Source organism: Equus quagga, chromosome 12 (genome assembly GCF_021613505.1).
Source record: "Equus quagga isolate Etosha38 chromosome 12, UCLA_HA_Equagga_1.0, whole genome shotgun sequence".
In the NCBI taxonomy this organism is placed as follows: Eukaryota; Metazoa; Chordata; class Mammalia; order Perissodactyla; family Equidae; genus Equus; species Equus quagga.
Genome location: NC_060278.1, coordinates 2,246,917 through 2,262,121, shown reverse-complemented (window position 1 = coordinate 2,262,121; position 15,205 = coordinate 2,246,917). Strand labels below are relative to the sequence as shown.

The following is a 15,205-nucleotide window of genomic DNA, read 5'->3' as shown; positions in this document are numbered from 1 at the left end:
ACCGACATACGGAATATCTCTCGCTTTAAAAGTACTTAGAATTACTTTAATTTATAGTAAGAAAAAAAGATAAAAGGCAAAACCAAATTATAAAACATGGAGCAAAACTGTTGTAGCTGAAAAATCTTTTGTTAGTATTTTCATCTTCCAGTTTTACAATGGATCCCGACAGTAAGCACTCCCCATTCCCTTCAGCATCTCGAGCTCTGCCAGGAACGGAAGAGATGCTCAGTAAACACAAGCGGGCTAAACTAAATAAAATGATGCTGCTGCAGAAATGTAACTGCAGCTTCGTTTCAGTCTCAAGTTCCTAGAACTGAGACATCTCTGCTGACAGTGTTCATTGCTGCTAATAACAGAGTGCCTGGGAGCAACAGTCATCATCTGACTGTCCCCTTGAAAGAAGTGTCCCTTACCAACTTTTTTGTAAGACAGTAAGTCAAGCAACATACTTGACTTTCAAAGGCAAGGAACATCAGAATTCTGAAATACAGAGTACAGATTCTATAATTCCCTCATTCCAGGTGAATTTCTGATTTTATATTATGTGCCTTTATTATATCAAATATGCTCTTTCCTGGGTCGCAGTCAAGTGCTTGCCATCTAACATCAAACAGTTACAACATTCCTAAATTTCTAGGGGCTTTCTGAATGCGATTTTCTGTACGTATTTTAGAAATAATACTACTACCGCCTCATGTCTGAGGAGTAGTCTTCCTACATTGTCTCTTTACAGTCTTTTAAATTCAGTTATTTTTCTCAAAATCTTTTTTTTCAAGATGAAGAAGACTGGCCCTGAGCCAACATTTGCTGCCAATCATCCTCTTTTTGCTTGAGGAAGACTGTCCCTGAGCCAGCACCTGTGCCAATCTTCCTCTATTTTGTATATAGGATGCCTCCACAGCACGGCTTGATGAGCGCTGTGTAGGTCCATGCCGAGGATCTGAACCTACACACCCAGGGCTGCAAAAGCAGAGCGCACAAACTTAACCACTACACCACTGGACCAGACCCACAAAATCTAAATTTTATGTTTCTCTCATTCAAATGTTTTGATGCAGGAGAACTTAAAGGAGTTCCTTTTCCAGATTTATACTAATTTCCTAATTAAAATTTATTAGTGTTTTCCATCACAGTCAAGGCAAGTTTTAAATCAAGGGTGTGTACTCTTGGAGGGATCAATAAAAAATTACAAGCTTAGAATGACTGCAAATTTTTGCCATGTGGAAATGCTATTTGCCATGTGCCTTTAAATACCATCTATCCTATAGAGTGTGGTTTCCAAATCCACATCTCCAACTCTGATCTTTCCCTTAAGCTTCAGGCTTATATGTCCAATGACCTACTTGACATCTCTGCTTGGATGGCTACAAGGCATTCCAGAATCAGTTAAAGTCCCAACAGGAAGGAGACCTGACTGTCCCCAACCCTGCACCCTTAGCCCACTCTTCTTAGTCTTCTGCATAAATGAACCTCCCACAGTAAATAGAACCTCCACATCCCCTCCGACAGTAAACGGAACCTCCATATCGCCTACCCAGTTTGCTCCATGTAAAGCACTCTAAGTCACCCTTAATTCCTTCTTTGCCCTGCTTCCTCACAGCCTGAAATCCTGGAAATTCCAACTGCAAAACATCTCTCAACTCCATTCGCATTTCCCCAGTTCCACATTAGGCTCAGCCGCCATCATCTCCTCCCTAGATGGCTGCCTTCTCACTGGCCTTTCTCCCCTCTCTTGCCCATCTATAACCCATTCTTCCCAAAGCAATCTTCTAAAGCTATACACCTACTTATGTCCTTCCACAGTTTGACAGTTCGATGGCTTTCTATTGCATTTAGTATCAAATCTCAAAATTGCGTGACATGGTCTTTAATAGCCTCCCTTCCTCTCCCACCCACCCCATCCCCTCTCCCAGTTGCTCACTGCATATCAGCAACACTAATTCCCTTTGGATCCATGAACACTTCAATCTTTTTCCCACTTCAGGTTGTTGTATGTGCTGCTCCCTCTGCCTAGAGTCCTCTGTCCCCAGCTGTTGCCAGGAGCTGTCTGACTCCTCCTCATCCAGACCATCTGTCTCCTCCTCAGAGATGTCCTTCCCAATCAGCTTACAATGCCACCCACCCCCGACCTATTCTCTATCACATACCAGCCGCACTTCTTCACAGCCTCGTTTCCTCACTACAAGGAGAGCGCTAAGATCAGAGCACTCCTCCCTCCGCACACAGCCTCAGCACCTCCAGCTGTATCTCAAATGCATTGGGGAATAAAAAGTACTTACTGAATGACTATCAGAAGGACGGACTGAATGAAAGAGTGAGTGAATCTTTAAGATGTGCTTAACCTTTGCTCAAACAAATGCTATAAATTTAGTTTGATATATGAACAAGAGGCATCAATAAACATGAATTGTGGTAAAATTATGCATGACACTAAGCTCTTGACATTTTAATAAACAGTCGTGTAAGAAGACATAGTAATCTGACAAAATTAAAATTAAATTCCGTGTATTTTACTAGCCAAACTGCTTTCTTTCTCCAACCCCAACTAATAATTGCAAGGTCACCTGGGGCCAGGCAGCAGCCCAAAGAAGTTGAAAGAGATCTGTACGTTTAGGAAACATATTTGGTTCTCCCTCTTTTTAAAAATGGGGACAATACCATCTATCTTGCAGGGCTGATACAAAAGTGAGACCAAATCCTCCTACAGTGTGTCACACACAAGACTGAATAAAAACTTAGTTATAGCAGCTTATTCTGGAATTATGGTAGGATCCAAAGAGTACAGGATCTGCCTATTTTCCTCCTTTTCCCATGAAATCCAGGAGAAACAAACATGCCACTTTCTACATGATTTCTACCTTTTATGAATCTGTGAATGAATGAATGGCATGACCTTGTTTATCATTTAAAATTACTTCTCCAAAATTACTCAGAAAATACGATGAAGAAGAAACCAACAGTCATCAACCCTCCTCCTCCTCTTTTCTCTTTTTTTGTGTGATGATAATGCTTTATTATATACACAAAAACCTGAATTTCACGTTTCACTCAAGATATGAGGGAAAGGAAAACTTACGCTACACATTTTAAAAGATGCAACTTATTATATAGCAGCTTTTGGCAGCGTATATTCTGGAGCACTTGTTTGGAGGCGTGCTGTTTCTCTAGAGAACTGTTGTTGTTGACCAGGTAATATTTTAATACCACAAACAAAGCTTACTTTGCCCTCTCCCAGCTTTATTAAGATGTAACTGACATATTGTGTAAGTTAAGGTGTACAACGTGTTGATCTGATACACTGATACACTGCAGAATGATCCCCACCCTAGCATTAGCTAACACCTGCATCACATCACATAATAACCATTTCTTTTTTGTGGTAAAAACATCGAAGATCTACTCTCTTATCAACTTTTAAGCATATAATAGAGTATTATTAACTATAATCACTATGCTGTCCATTAGAGCTCCAGAACTCATTCATCTTAAGTTTGTACCCTCTGACCAACATCTCCCCTTTCCCCCCCTTCTCCACCTGTCCCCTCCCCCCCCTCCCCCCACCCCCCGCCCCCAGCCCCAGGTAACCACACTCTACTCTCTGTTTCTATGAGTTCGGCTTCTTTAGATCCCACATATAAGTGACATCATACAGTATCTGTCTTTCTCTGCCTGACTTATTTCACCTAGTATTACGTCCTCAAGGTCACAAATAGCAGAATATCCTTTTTTATGGCTGAATAATATTCATATATATATATATATATATATATATATATCTCACAACTTTTTTATCCATTCATCCGCTGATGGACACTCGGGTTGTTTCCGTATCTTGGCTCTTGTGAGTAATGCTGCAATGAACAGGGGGGTGCAGCCATCTCTTTGAGACAGTGGCTTCATTTCCTTTGGATATACCTAGCAGTGGAATAGCTAGATCACAAGGTAGTTCTGCTTTTAATTCTTTGAGGAACCTCCACACCGCTTTCCATAGTGGCTGCACCAATTCACATTCCCACCACCAATGCAGTAGGGTTTCCTTTTCTCCACATCCTCACCAACACTTGTTATCTCTAGTCTTCTTGATGAGAGCTATTATAACAGGTGGGAGGTGGTATCTCACTGTGGTTTGATTTGCATTTCCCTGATGACTAGTGATGCAGAGCACCTTTTCATGTACTTCTTGGCCATCTGTACGTCTTTGGAAAAATGTCTATTCAGTTTCACTGCCTAGCTTTTAATCAGGTTGTTAGTTCTTTTGCTATTGAGGTGTAAGAGTTCCCTATATATTCTGAATATTAACCCCTTATCAGACATGATTTGCAAATATTTTCTCCCATTCTGTAGGCTGCCTTTTCATTTTGCTGATGGTTTCCTTTGCTGAGCAGAAGCTGTTTAGTTTGATACAGTCCCACTTGTTTGTTTTTGCTTTTGTTGCCTTTGCTTCTGGTATCAAATCTTTGTTTTTATTTTTCGTTTTGTTTTGTTTTTTAATGATGCAATCCCTATTGTCTCCCAGATACTAAAAATCAAAACTGGGATCTCAGCTTCCTTCGGGGCCAGACAAATACACACATTGACAGTATACTCAAATTCTCAGGATGCAGGAAACAAATCAAGTATTTCTTCTAAGAATATTACTGAGCACCCATTATGTGCCAAGCTCTCTTCAAATTGATAGAAATATAAAAATAAGCAAAAGAGAATAATTATCTATAGAAACTCATTTTCTAAAACAAATACCTAAGACAGCCTGACTTACTCATTTTTAAATCATTAGAAACTGGTATTAAAAGAATGAACAGTCAGCCTAATTCAATGGTGGCGGTGGCAGTGATGGTGACCAGCAACGATAGCAATTACCATTTACTGGGGCCTTATTTTTGCCAAGCACAATGCTACAACCTTAACACAAATTCTCAGGTTTAAACAAGTTATCAAGACCTTTTAAGGCAGGTACAATCGTTATCCTCCATTTAGAGATGGGCAAACTGAGGTTAGAAAGATTAAGTGATTTGCAGAAGCAAACACAGGCAGTGTGGCTTCTGATTCCACCAGACAAGATGCCCATCACCAAGGAAGCAACAGAGGAGCAAAGCACCACCTACGATTTATATGACAACTGAAAGAGGGAGAGACTCTGCCCCTACTTCCCGACTCACCAGGTGGCCCTGGACAAGTGGAAAAAACAGTCTGGACAGCTTTCCGAGGAAGGCTAACAACCAGCAATGAGGTGCCGGAGGCTGTCCGTAACCAAAACTCCTATTACTCACAAGGAGCCTTTCCACACCGCGCTCACGCAGGAGACGGGGGCCTCGCTCCGATGCCTTCCACTAACACCTTCACCACACACTCAGCCTCCGCCTGGCCCTGCGCTCCCCAACTCACCCCACACTGATGCACTGTGGGCAGATCAGTACCATAAATACTGCAATGTTGGGAAATAAACCCTGTGAACTAATTAATTAGCCAATTAGCGCTCTACTTGGCATTTAATTTAAATATTTTCTTCTTTATAGCCTAACTAAAATAAATCCATTTAGGGGGAAATTAATCAAGTTGTCTAGTTAGTGAAGCCTATTTATACAAATCCTTTCAATTCCAGGTTATCAAACTCTTTCAATAATTCCTTCCCTAGGCCAATTTGTACTAAAGTTTAAAAAAGATGTTTCTACTCTAAGCTATATTTAGAACTGCCAAATGCTTTCTCCTTATTGGAATTAGGCAGAAGTAGAATTATGGAGATACTAAAAAATGGAAAGTAAAAAAAACCCCTGGTTAACCACACCGCTCCCCCAGAGACAAACACTGACACTTCTCAGTCTGTCCCTTCAAACGTTTTCCAATGTCTGTAATTGTTTCTACTAAAATTAGACCACATTTTGTATGCTGTTTTAGCCTGATTTTTAATAAATTTATATCTGAGTCACGAATTTATCCACACTTCAGTTCCAAATATCCAATTGCCTAACTGATACCACTAAAGTCAAGGCTGAACCCTCCTCCAGCCTGTCCCACCTCTGGCCAGCTGCAGCACTGCCTGCCTGATGAACGGCCCGCCGCCAGGTCCACCTACCAAATCCCTCCCAACTCCACCTCCTCCCCACCATCTCTACCTGGTCCAACCTCCCTCAGGCTCACACCTGCTACCACAAAACCTGCAGCTGGCCCCCTGAGGCCCTCTGCTCCCCCCACCAACACCCTGCAGCCGGGGCATGTTCTCACACGTAAACCTCATCACCCAAAACCCCTGGATTTTCACTTAGATGGCCTTGAGATTCAGCTCGATGTTTTTTTTTTTTTCAGGCAAGTCTTGCTTCACCCAGAGCCTGGTCAGGGCACTTTGTGACATCTTTCCTAGGGCCACTTCTTTTCTTCATAACCATCATTTGTTAGTAATTCCACATTTAAGTTCTCTGATTGTTGAATTCTAACTCTCACAAGAGACCCAAAGTCCTGAGACAGCCGGAACCAATCGTCCTTACGTCCAACGTTGAATACCAGCACTGAGCACAGTGCCTGGCTCAGTGATAGGTGCTCAGCAAGCTGGTTAAGTTAGCCAAAACTGCGACGAAAAGTCTATCTTTCAAACGAATTTACTACATGTGCTGGCTTCTAAACTACTATTATTATTATTTTCTTTTTTGAGGAAGCTCAGCCCTGAGCTAACATCTGCCAATCCTCCTCTTTTTCCTGAGGAAGACTGGCCCTGAGCTAACATCCATGCCCATCTTCCTCTACTTTATACGTGGGACGCCTACCACAGCACGGCTTGCCAAGTGGTGCCGTGTCCGCACCCGGGATCCGAACCAGCGAACCCCGGGCCACCGAGGTAGAACACGCGCACTTAACTGCTGTGCCACCAGGCTGGCCCCAAAACTACTATTATTATTCAGCCACCCTGGTTTAAAAACATTCATTTAACCATTACTCAGGAAGGGGAGGGGCACTCAGCTTTGGTTCAACACTGAGCCTTTAAATCATCTGACCCATCTCAGCCTCATATATTCATCCGAAGACAGTCGGGCAGGTACTTATGCAGAAACAACTTGTTCCTCTTGATTAGGACAACAGAAAATATTTTTCACCAGTATTTCATTGTAATGTTTTCCTGTAAATAGAGAGGTTTTATGGTGGGGTGTGCTTTGAGAAAGTACTGCTTCTTTAAAATGTACCTTTCCCCCAAGACTGAGAGTTGAAGATGTCTACGTTGAAAGCATGGCCCCCTTTGGGGCCGGCGGTGGCGCAGCGGGTAAGTGCGCATGTTCTGCTTTGGCGGCCGGGGTTGGCCAGTTCGGATCCAGGGTGCACACATGGCACTGCTTGGCACACCATGTTGTGGTAGGCGTCCCACATATAAAGTAGAGGAAGATGGGCACGGATGTTAGCTCAGGGCCAGTCTTCCTCAGCAAAAAGAGGAGGATTGGCAGCAGTTAGCTCAAGGCTAACCTTCCTCAAAAAAAAAAAAAGAAAGAAAGCAAGCATGGTCCCCGAGGCTGCACCCACTCCACCTAAAGGAAGGCAAGGAACAGAGATTCTATCACTAATCTACCTGAGGAGTAAAAACCAATGGCTAGTCACTGTGAAACACCTAGGCAGACAATATAATTCATTATAACTCATGGAAATGAAGCCAGAATTTGCCCAAAGGAAAAAAACTCAGTGTTAACTGTTTTCACGAAAACATCCTAAGGGGTTTTACAACCTAATGCACATGATTTCTGCAGTCATTTTAAATTTGGAAAACATAAGTATATGATGCCACGCCCAAGAGAAACTATATACATCTCTGTGAGCCCCATTCTGCATCCCACCCCTTTTTTGCATGTAAAAACTTTCACTTAAATTAATTTTATTTGTTTAGCAATAACTAAAATAATCTATTTGAAAGGAGGACACCTTATTTCAGTCATCACTGCTTTTCACTAACACGTAATTTACTTGAATTTCTAAGTGTGAACTACAACAGTTACACATTTAGTATCAGAGGTCTTCCCTCATTCGACGTTTATTTTGTTTTTACAGCTTGATAGATCTAAGGAAGATATGATACATAATGTTAACAAATCAGTATCCCTGACAATAACTTACAAAATGGGTCCAGGTGCATCAGTTTCTACGGCTCTTTTCTCTCTTTCACAACATACCCTAGGTGGCTTTAAGATACTTTGTACTTCAGGGTTAAAGGAAATTGGGCATCTTTAAAAATTCAATCTACCGAAGGCATCTCTTTATTAAATTTCAGTCCATATTAATAAGAACACCCTTAAAAAAATAAAACAGCGTCATATTCTGTATACGGACCAAGTCCTCAACAAGAAATTAGCTCAAAAAAAAAGGATAAAAGGAAGTTAGGCCAGGAACTCCTCACCCACCGCTACCCCTGAGACATGGACATTCTAAAAATAACTGACCCCAGGCTGCAATTTAGTGTTTTATTCTTGAGGATAAAGGAATTTAAATCTCAAAACTTTCTCATATCAGGCACATACAGGCCCATGCATTAAATAAGGAAAAAACAGAGCATTTAAAGAAATTAAAATTAGACTTACATCAATTATAAGCTGTTAATTCTCACTGTAATTTAAGCAGCAATTCATTCCTTAACAAACCAGGGTTTACTACTGTTTTATAAACCCATTTCGATATCGCCAAAAAATTCACTTTAGTCATTCTTATTCCAGATACAAAAAACATGTTCTGCCTTCTCATCTACAAATTGTACAGACTGACCATCTCCAGCATAAAAACAGAGTGCTTCTCTCCATATTATCAACCACTAGGACACAGAATCTATAGCACCTTTGTTACAGTGTATACATACCTATGTTTTCCAAACATACTCAGGATATGCTAAGACCATCAGTTTGCTGGACACTGATTATTTTTTCATGACTTGATGTCAAGACGCGTAAAATAATGATTTACACATAGGTGATAAAAAGTAACATCTAAAAAAGTACAAAATTGTGAACTTTTTAAATTAAAGCATGTTCCTTACCTGAAAGTTCTGCTATGTGTGTATTCAAAAGAAAAATATTACCACACATTCAGAAAATACTAATATAAAACAACTGACAGGGCAGTAATAGCATAAGAGGCACAAAAACCACATCAGTTTATAAGTTAGAAGCTATCACCAAGGGAATGATGAAAATGTGTGATAAATGCCTCTGTGCTAGCTTTAACCCAACACGCACAAATTATTGCTAGTCCATAATTCCAATCTTAAGTTTCTTTTTCTCAACCTTCTTTTAGCTGAGGACACTGGCCAGGCTGTCCCCCAGAGCATCTTGGGCTCTCTCCAGCAAGCAGTAGCCAACAGGTCCCGAGTCCTTTGCAATGCCTGGACTCCCGTGCCTGGACCCAGTCCAAAGGTACAAACTCTTCAAAGAGTTTAAACTGTCATTGCACGCAACCCTTCCACCACCAAGGGCAAGAAACAGATAGTGGAAGATATTTCACAAGGTCACCACCAAAACAACAAACGTGACATCATTCTTGGTCAAAACGAAATTACATCCAAGTATGACAAAGGAAATATTGATGCCACATCTTAAATCATCTCCAGCACCAAAGATATGAAGAAGCAGACAATGACGTGCGTAAGCAAAGACTTCCTTCTTGCCGATCACCCCCAAGAGCGCCCTTCCCCCAGCTCTCAGTTCCTGGTCAGCTTTGCTGACCCCCTTGTCCACGCCCTCACAGTCAGTCTCAAGTGACCGGCACGCAGGAGGGAGGCGAAGCCAAATATTTCTAAATCTACTGTAGCACATGGAGGGAACGACAGGGGTGACCCAGACCTACTGAGAAGAACTCGGGGACGGTTCAGTGGAATAATAAACAACAAATAAAGAAGACCAAACTAGAAAGAAATTCAGACAAAACACAGCTCGGTGCTTTGGAAAGCTCACACAGACAAATGCATTACAGCTGTCCTAAATGATGCTGAGATAACAAAAACCATTTCAGTTTTTCATAATTTGGTAAAATGTGAATTGAGAAAACTGAGAATTAGACACTAAGAATAAATAAAACACCATGACAGCCTGTGCACTCTGATTCTCTCTTCACTTACTAGAAAGCAACAATGTAGAGAAGAGACAGACAGAACTGGACATGTTTTTATGCCAAAAGTAGATCTAGAATATTCTGCATCTTAGAAAATCAAATCTACTCCAAGAAGCCAAGACAACCCACACTCCTATCACTTTGAACAATCTGGGGAAATCCTGGTCGTTGGAATTGTACAGGCACTAAAAGGAAACTTTTTCAGGGCTGTGCATTGAACTCTAACAATTAAAGGATAACGAGCAAAATTATGGTTAATTATGTACTTCAACTTTCCTTTGCTATCATTTAAATTATTGACTCTTAATCCTAAATTCCCTCTATAAAAAAATAATTTTTCATAGTTTTACATAGTCACAATGAGCAGGTGTAAAATTTGCACTTTTGGGGGGCTAGCCCAGTGGCACAGCGGTTAGATTCACGCACTCTGCTTCGGCAGCCCGGGGTTCACTGGTTCAGATCCCAGGTGCAGACCAACATACCGTTTGTCAAGCCATGCTGCTGTGGCAGGTGTCCCACATATAGGGTGAAGGAAGATGGGCACAGATGTTGGCTCAAGGCCACTCTTCCTCAGCAAAAAGAGGAGGATTGGCAGCAGAAGATAGCTCAGGGCTAATCTTAAAAAAACAAAAAAAATTGCACTTTTGAGAGAATTTTCCCCAGTATAGAGACTGATGGCAAGGCCATTAAAGCCATGGTTTCAGAGTTCAGTGAGCCTAAATGCCACCTGGAGGATTACAAAATGCAGATGCCCAGGCCTGGCTCCCAGAGACCCTATTCCCCAGGCTAGATATCTGGGCTTTAAACTTGAGCCCAAGAGATTTTCATAAAACAGGACATTTCTTAAAGGAATTTTATTGTTTGGGAGAGCTGTAATGCTTTTGTTTTAACCTAAAAGCAAAACAGGTGTCAAGATCTTTACTCAGAGTAGCTGCCAAAAATAGTTGAAAACACTCCAGGATGATTAAATCGGAATCAAATTTCAGAGCCTGGAAAAGAACCGCACAGCTGGCTGCACACAAGCCCTCCGCTGGAATAATGCACCCAACACCCGTGCACGTGGATGCTGCGACTCTGCGTGATCCGGTCTGTGTCTTAGTTACCACTTAAAGTGGTCATTTAACCCACGAAGCTCGTTCAAAAAGTTTTTAATCAGACACATATACATACTTAGGTATTTCTGAAATACTGAAATAATGATGTAAAAGCTCTTTCAGGGGCTGACCCATGGCACAGTGGTTTAGTCAGGTGCACTCCGCTTCAGCAGCCCAGTCCACAGGTTCGGGTCCCAGGCATGGACCTACACACTGCTCATCAAGCCACTCTCTGGTGGCATCCTACATACAAAATAGAGCAAGATGGGCACAGATGTTAGCTCAGGGACAATCCTCGTCAAGACAAAAAAGAGGAAGATTAGCAACAGATGTTAGCTCAGGGCCAATCTTCCTCACCAAGAAAAAAAAAAGCTTTCTCGGTCTGTGGTACACTGTATTCTCTGGCATTTTTCTATTTGGAAACTGAATTTAATCTGCATGATATAAAACTATCTAAACACTTATCTCATTTATTAATATTTAAAACATTTTCTCAGGTGAAAGGATTTTTTAACTTGTACGGGAAATATAATAAAAGATTCTAGAAGATGTAGATTCATCATTATCAAATTTTCACAAGAGTACAAAATCTAAAACATGATTTATTAAGTAACCTATGATTTTAATATGCAACTATTTGAGATCATACAGTTTGCCTTATCCTTGGCTTTTCTGTATGATGTCACAGTTAATTGTGTTGAAAGAAAAGTGCATTATTTTTAGTTGTTGAGTAACAAATTATCCCACAGATCGAAACAAGACCATCAGCCACCCCAACTGATCTTTACAGAACACTGAATGCAACAATTGCAGAATACACACTATTTTCAATACACAAGGAACATCCGCAAAAATGCCACTTACTGGGCCATAAAGTAAGACTCAGCACCTTTCAAAAGATTTCTTTTAATCGTACTGCTGAACACCTACATGTCAGTATTGTACCTACTCAAAACGTGACTGACTGGAGCGTACATGTCAACTGGGGGTGAAAGGCGGAAGCCGAGACAGAGCCATCCGCGTTCAGGGACCGCAGGGCACTGCTGCGCGGCGCTGCAGGTGAACGAGCCCGTCTAGCTCCACGTTCTCAGCAGCACTGTGTACAGCCCATCAGTCCCACTCACTCAGCAACCCAAAGTTCACAACAGGTCCTTCCACGCAGACCCCACACGAGGCATAGCTCAGCGGCAGCCTTATAAACTATGAAAGGCACAAAGTCAAAATATAAAGGAGGAGGTAGCAACTGGAGGGAGACCCAAGTCTGTACAGTATCAGAAAGCAGCCCCGGGAGCCCATCGCTGCTGCTCAGCCCGCAGAGACCAACGGTGAGAGCACACAGCCGCCAGCTCAGCTTCCTGCACAGTGACCTAAGTGCCAGAACGAGTACAAAAACACAGTGCAGAAAGTGGTAACACGAAATGCTACCCGCCTGTGTTGGCACAGCTAAGGTTAAAGGACATGGAAAGATACTTATAATCAACTAAAGAAAAAAAGCAGGCTACTATTCAATCCTTTTTATTTAAAAGAGAAAGTGGGGGCCACCCAGTGGTGCAGTGCTGAAGCTTGTGCGCCCCACTTCAGTGGCCCAGGGTCTGCAGGTTGGGATCCCTGGTGCAGACCTACCACTGCTCATTAAGCCACGCTGTGGCAGCACCTCACATAAAACGGAGGAAGATGGGCACAGACGTGAGCTCAGTAACAACCTTCCTCAAGCAAAAAAAGGAAAATTGGCAGCAAATGTTAGCTCAGGGCCAATCTTCCTGACAAAAAAACATAAAAGAAAAGGTGTGTGTCTCTATCTGAAGAAAAGAGTCAGGATGCAAAGCCCACTCAAATACCAGCAGTGACAGCTCCGGGCGGCAGTGGCGTCACAGGTGATTACTTCCTTCGTTATATGTTTCTTTTTCCTCACAAGGAGCTATCATATTTTTATAGAAGAACCAACAACCAAAATAAAAAAGAAAGAAAAGAAAACAAGGAAGAAGAAGGGAGAAGAGGAAAATATTGAAAGATGAATACAACATTAGGTCATCTGTTTCTAATATGACGGCTGAGAAAGGGCACCTGTTTAAATTCTTCATAAATCGCTGTCGCTGTTCAAGCATTGGAGCTGAAGTGCACAATACACTAAGTCTCTAGATGGTGCTCTTCACATGGACGACAGGAAAAGGATTGAGAACCATCCTACTCCTGGCTCACTGAACAGCCCAAAAGGAGCAATGGCACCAAGAGAAATAGCAGCAGATCATAAATGAGCACAAAGTTCCACAGTTTGGGCACAATGTGTCCCTGGACCACAGCAGCTACATGAGACAAATCCCACCACGGCAGGTACTAGTCAATCAAATATCTCTGAATTTACACAACACGTCGTACCTTACAATTTTCATTTTCCTTAATATTTCAAGAAAACATATAAGACATCCACCAAGTCTGAGCACTGTGCTAATTGTCAGAACCGTAGGAGTGAATGCTCCCCAGCACACAGCTGAGCGGACTGGAGGATCAGGCAAAGAGACAGTGATGAGACTGCTCCCCAGGAGGACCAGAGTGAGCCCTGGACCACTTTACCATCTTCCAACCCCATGATGTAACCTGGCTGGCTTAACAGGGCCTGTGCTATCACACAGCTGTGATAACACAATTGTATACAAGGCTGTGAGCCATTGTGTAACTTCATTACAAGTTGAACACAAGAGAGCGTGTGGCCAAAGGCTGCTCAAGCCTCATCACCTCATCACAATAAAGAATTTGCTGACTTCTCTATGCAGAGCCAAACATTCTGTCACAAATTCTTCAAATGTGCAAGTTACTCCTCCTCCTCCTCATTCCCTCATGGAGTACGCACCAAGGGTGGGTGCAAGCTAACACTGGGGGCCTGTGCTGTGCGCAGCCACGCTCACGGCACCAAAATCATAGCCTCCACTGAAGACAGCGCTGCAGTAGGAAAGCCACACCAAGGGGAACACCGAGGGCAGGTGGCTTCCTGAGAGCCACACACAGGGAGGATGCTGGGATGCACTCACTCGTTTTGTAGCCAGGCAGTGCACTGCACAGGCCAGCTGTTGTGATGGGCCAGCACTGGGATCAAAATTCAGAGACCTTGTATGTCACACACTGAACATACAAGGTGATCACAATGACAGATCTGAGTTGTCAAGAAAGATGTTACGTTTGGTTAACTTAATAAGGGGAGAAAAATGGCATGGAAAGCTTTTAAAGGTATTGCCATTTAAAAAGTTGCAATTTTAAAATTCCAAAACTTAGCTTTCTATCCCAGGTATCAAGAAAATCATTATACCCTGAGGTTCAGAAAAGTAAAGGCCCTGAGTGAGTGGCCCAAACATTCTTTAAAATGTGTGTATCTATAACAGGAAGGAAAATACTCCCCCCACCCTCTCCCTCCCCAGGCTTCACAAAATGCACTCAGAGCAGCTTCCCCTGGACTTGAACTCACTCTGTCTTTATCATCTGCTACGTCACAGAGGATGTCGTCCAGGTCTAATATTCCTCCATCTCCATGTTCCAGTCGATGCACCTGTACCCAGTAGTTTGGATCCTGTATGAAAGTAGAGAAGCATCGACAACAGCAAGTTAGCATCACCAAAAGGGAATGCAACAATTTAAACTGGGATAACTTCCGACCCATAAAAAAGAATCGACTGCATCAACAATATTGCAATTGATTAAAAATTCAAGCAGCTCCCTCTCTGTGCTGTTGAGTCAATGTTCGTTTTCTTCTATGATGGAGTCAGTACTGCATACTTTCCTTTGGCCCAGATGCTGATGTGCTATTATGAGAGGAACTGCAGAAACCAGCAAAACTCTCTGCGCAAGAAATATTGATGTCTCTAAAGTACGCTGGGTGTCCTACTGTCCAATATGAAATCTCTATTAATCCTCTCGGGCCAATTCATAGAGATATTCTAATAAGCAAGCAACATATACTGGATGTCTGAAAAACTCATGTCACAGCCTATCTGAACAAAACGAAGTTGCAGGCCCTGGTGGCTCAAAGTAACCGCTACAAACAGGTCCAC

The 15,205-nt window shown here is 42.3% G+C and overlaps 1 protein-coding gene across 16 annotated transcripts in view; it reads right to left on the bottom strand.

The window, feature by feature from the left end:
- Nucleotides 1-15,205, bottom strand: part of PARD3 (par-3 family cell polarity regulator) — a 518,486-nt gene that overhangs the window by 489,877 nt on the left and 13,404 nt on the right. For all 16 annotated transcript variants that reach the window (XM_046679514.1, XM_046679504.1, XM_046679509.1 and 13 more), the window contains exon 2: nt 14,623-14,724. In XM_046679514.1, coding sequence (XP_046535470.1) covers nt 14,623-14,724 — 102 coding nt within the window. The remainder of the gene's footprint in view (nt 1-14,622; nt 14,725-15,205) is intronic.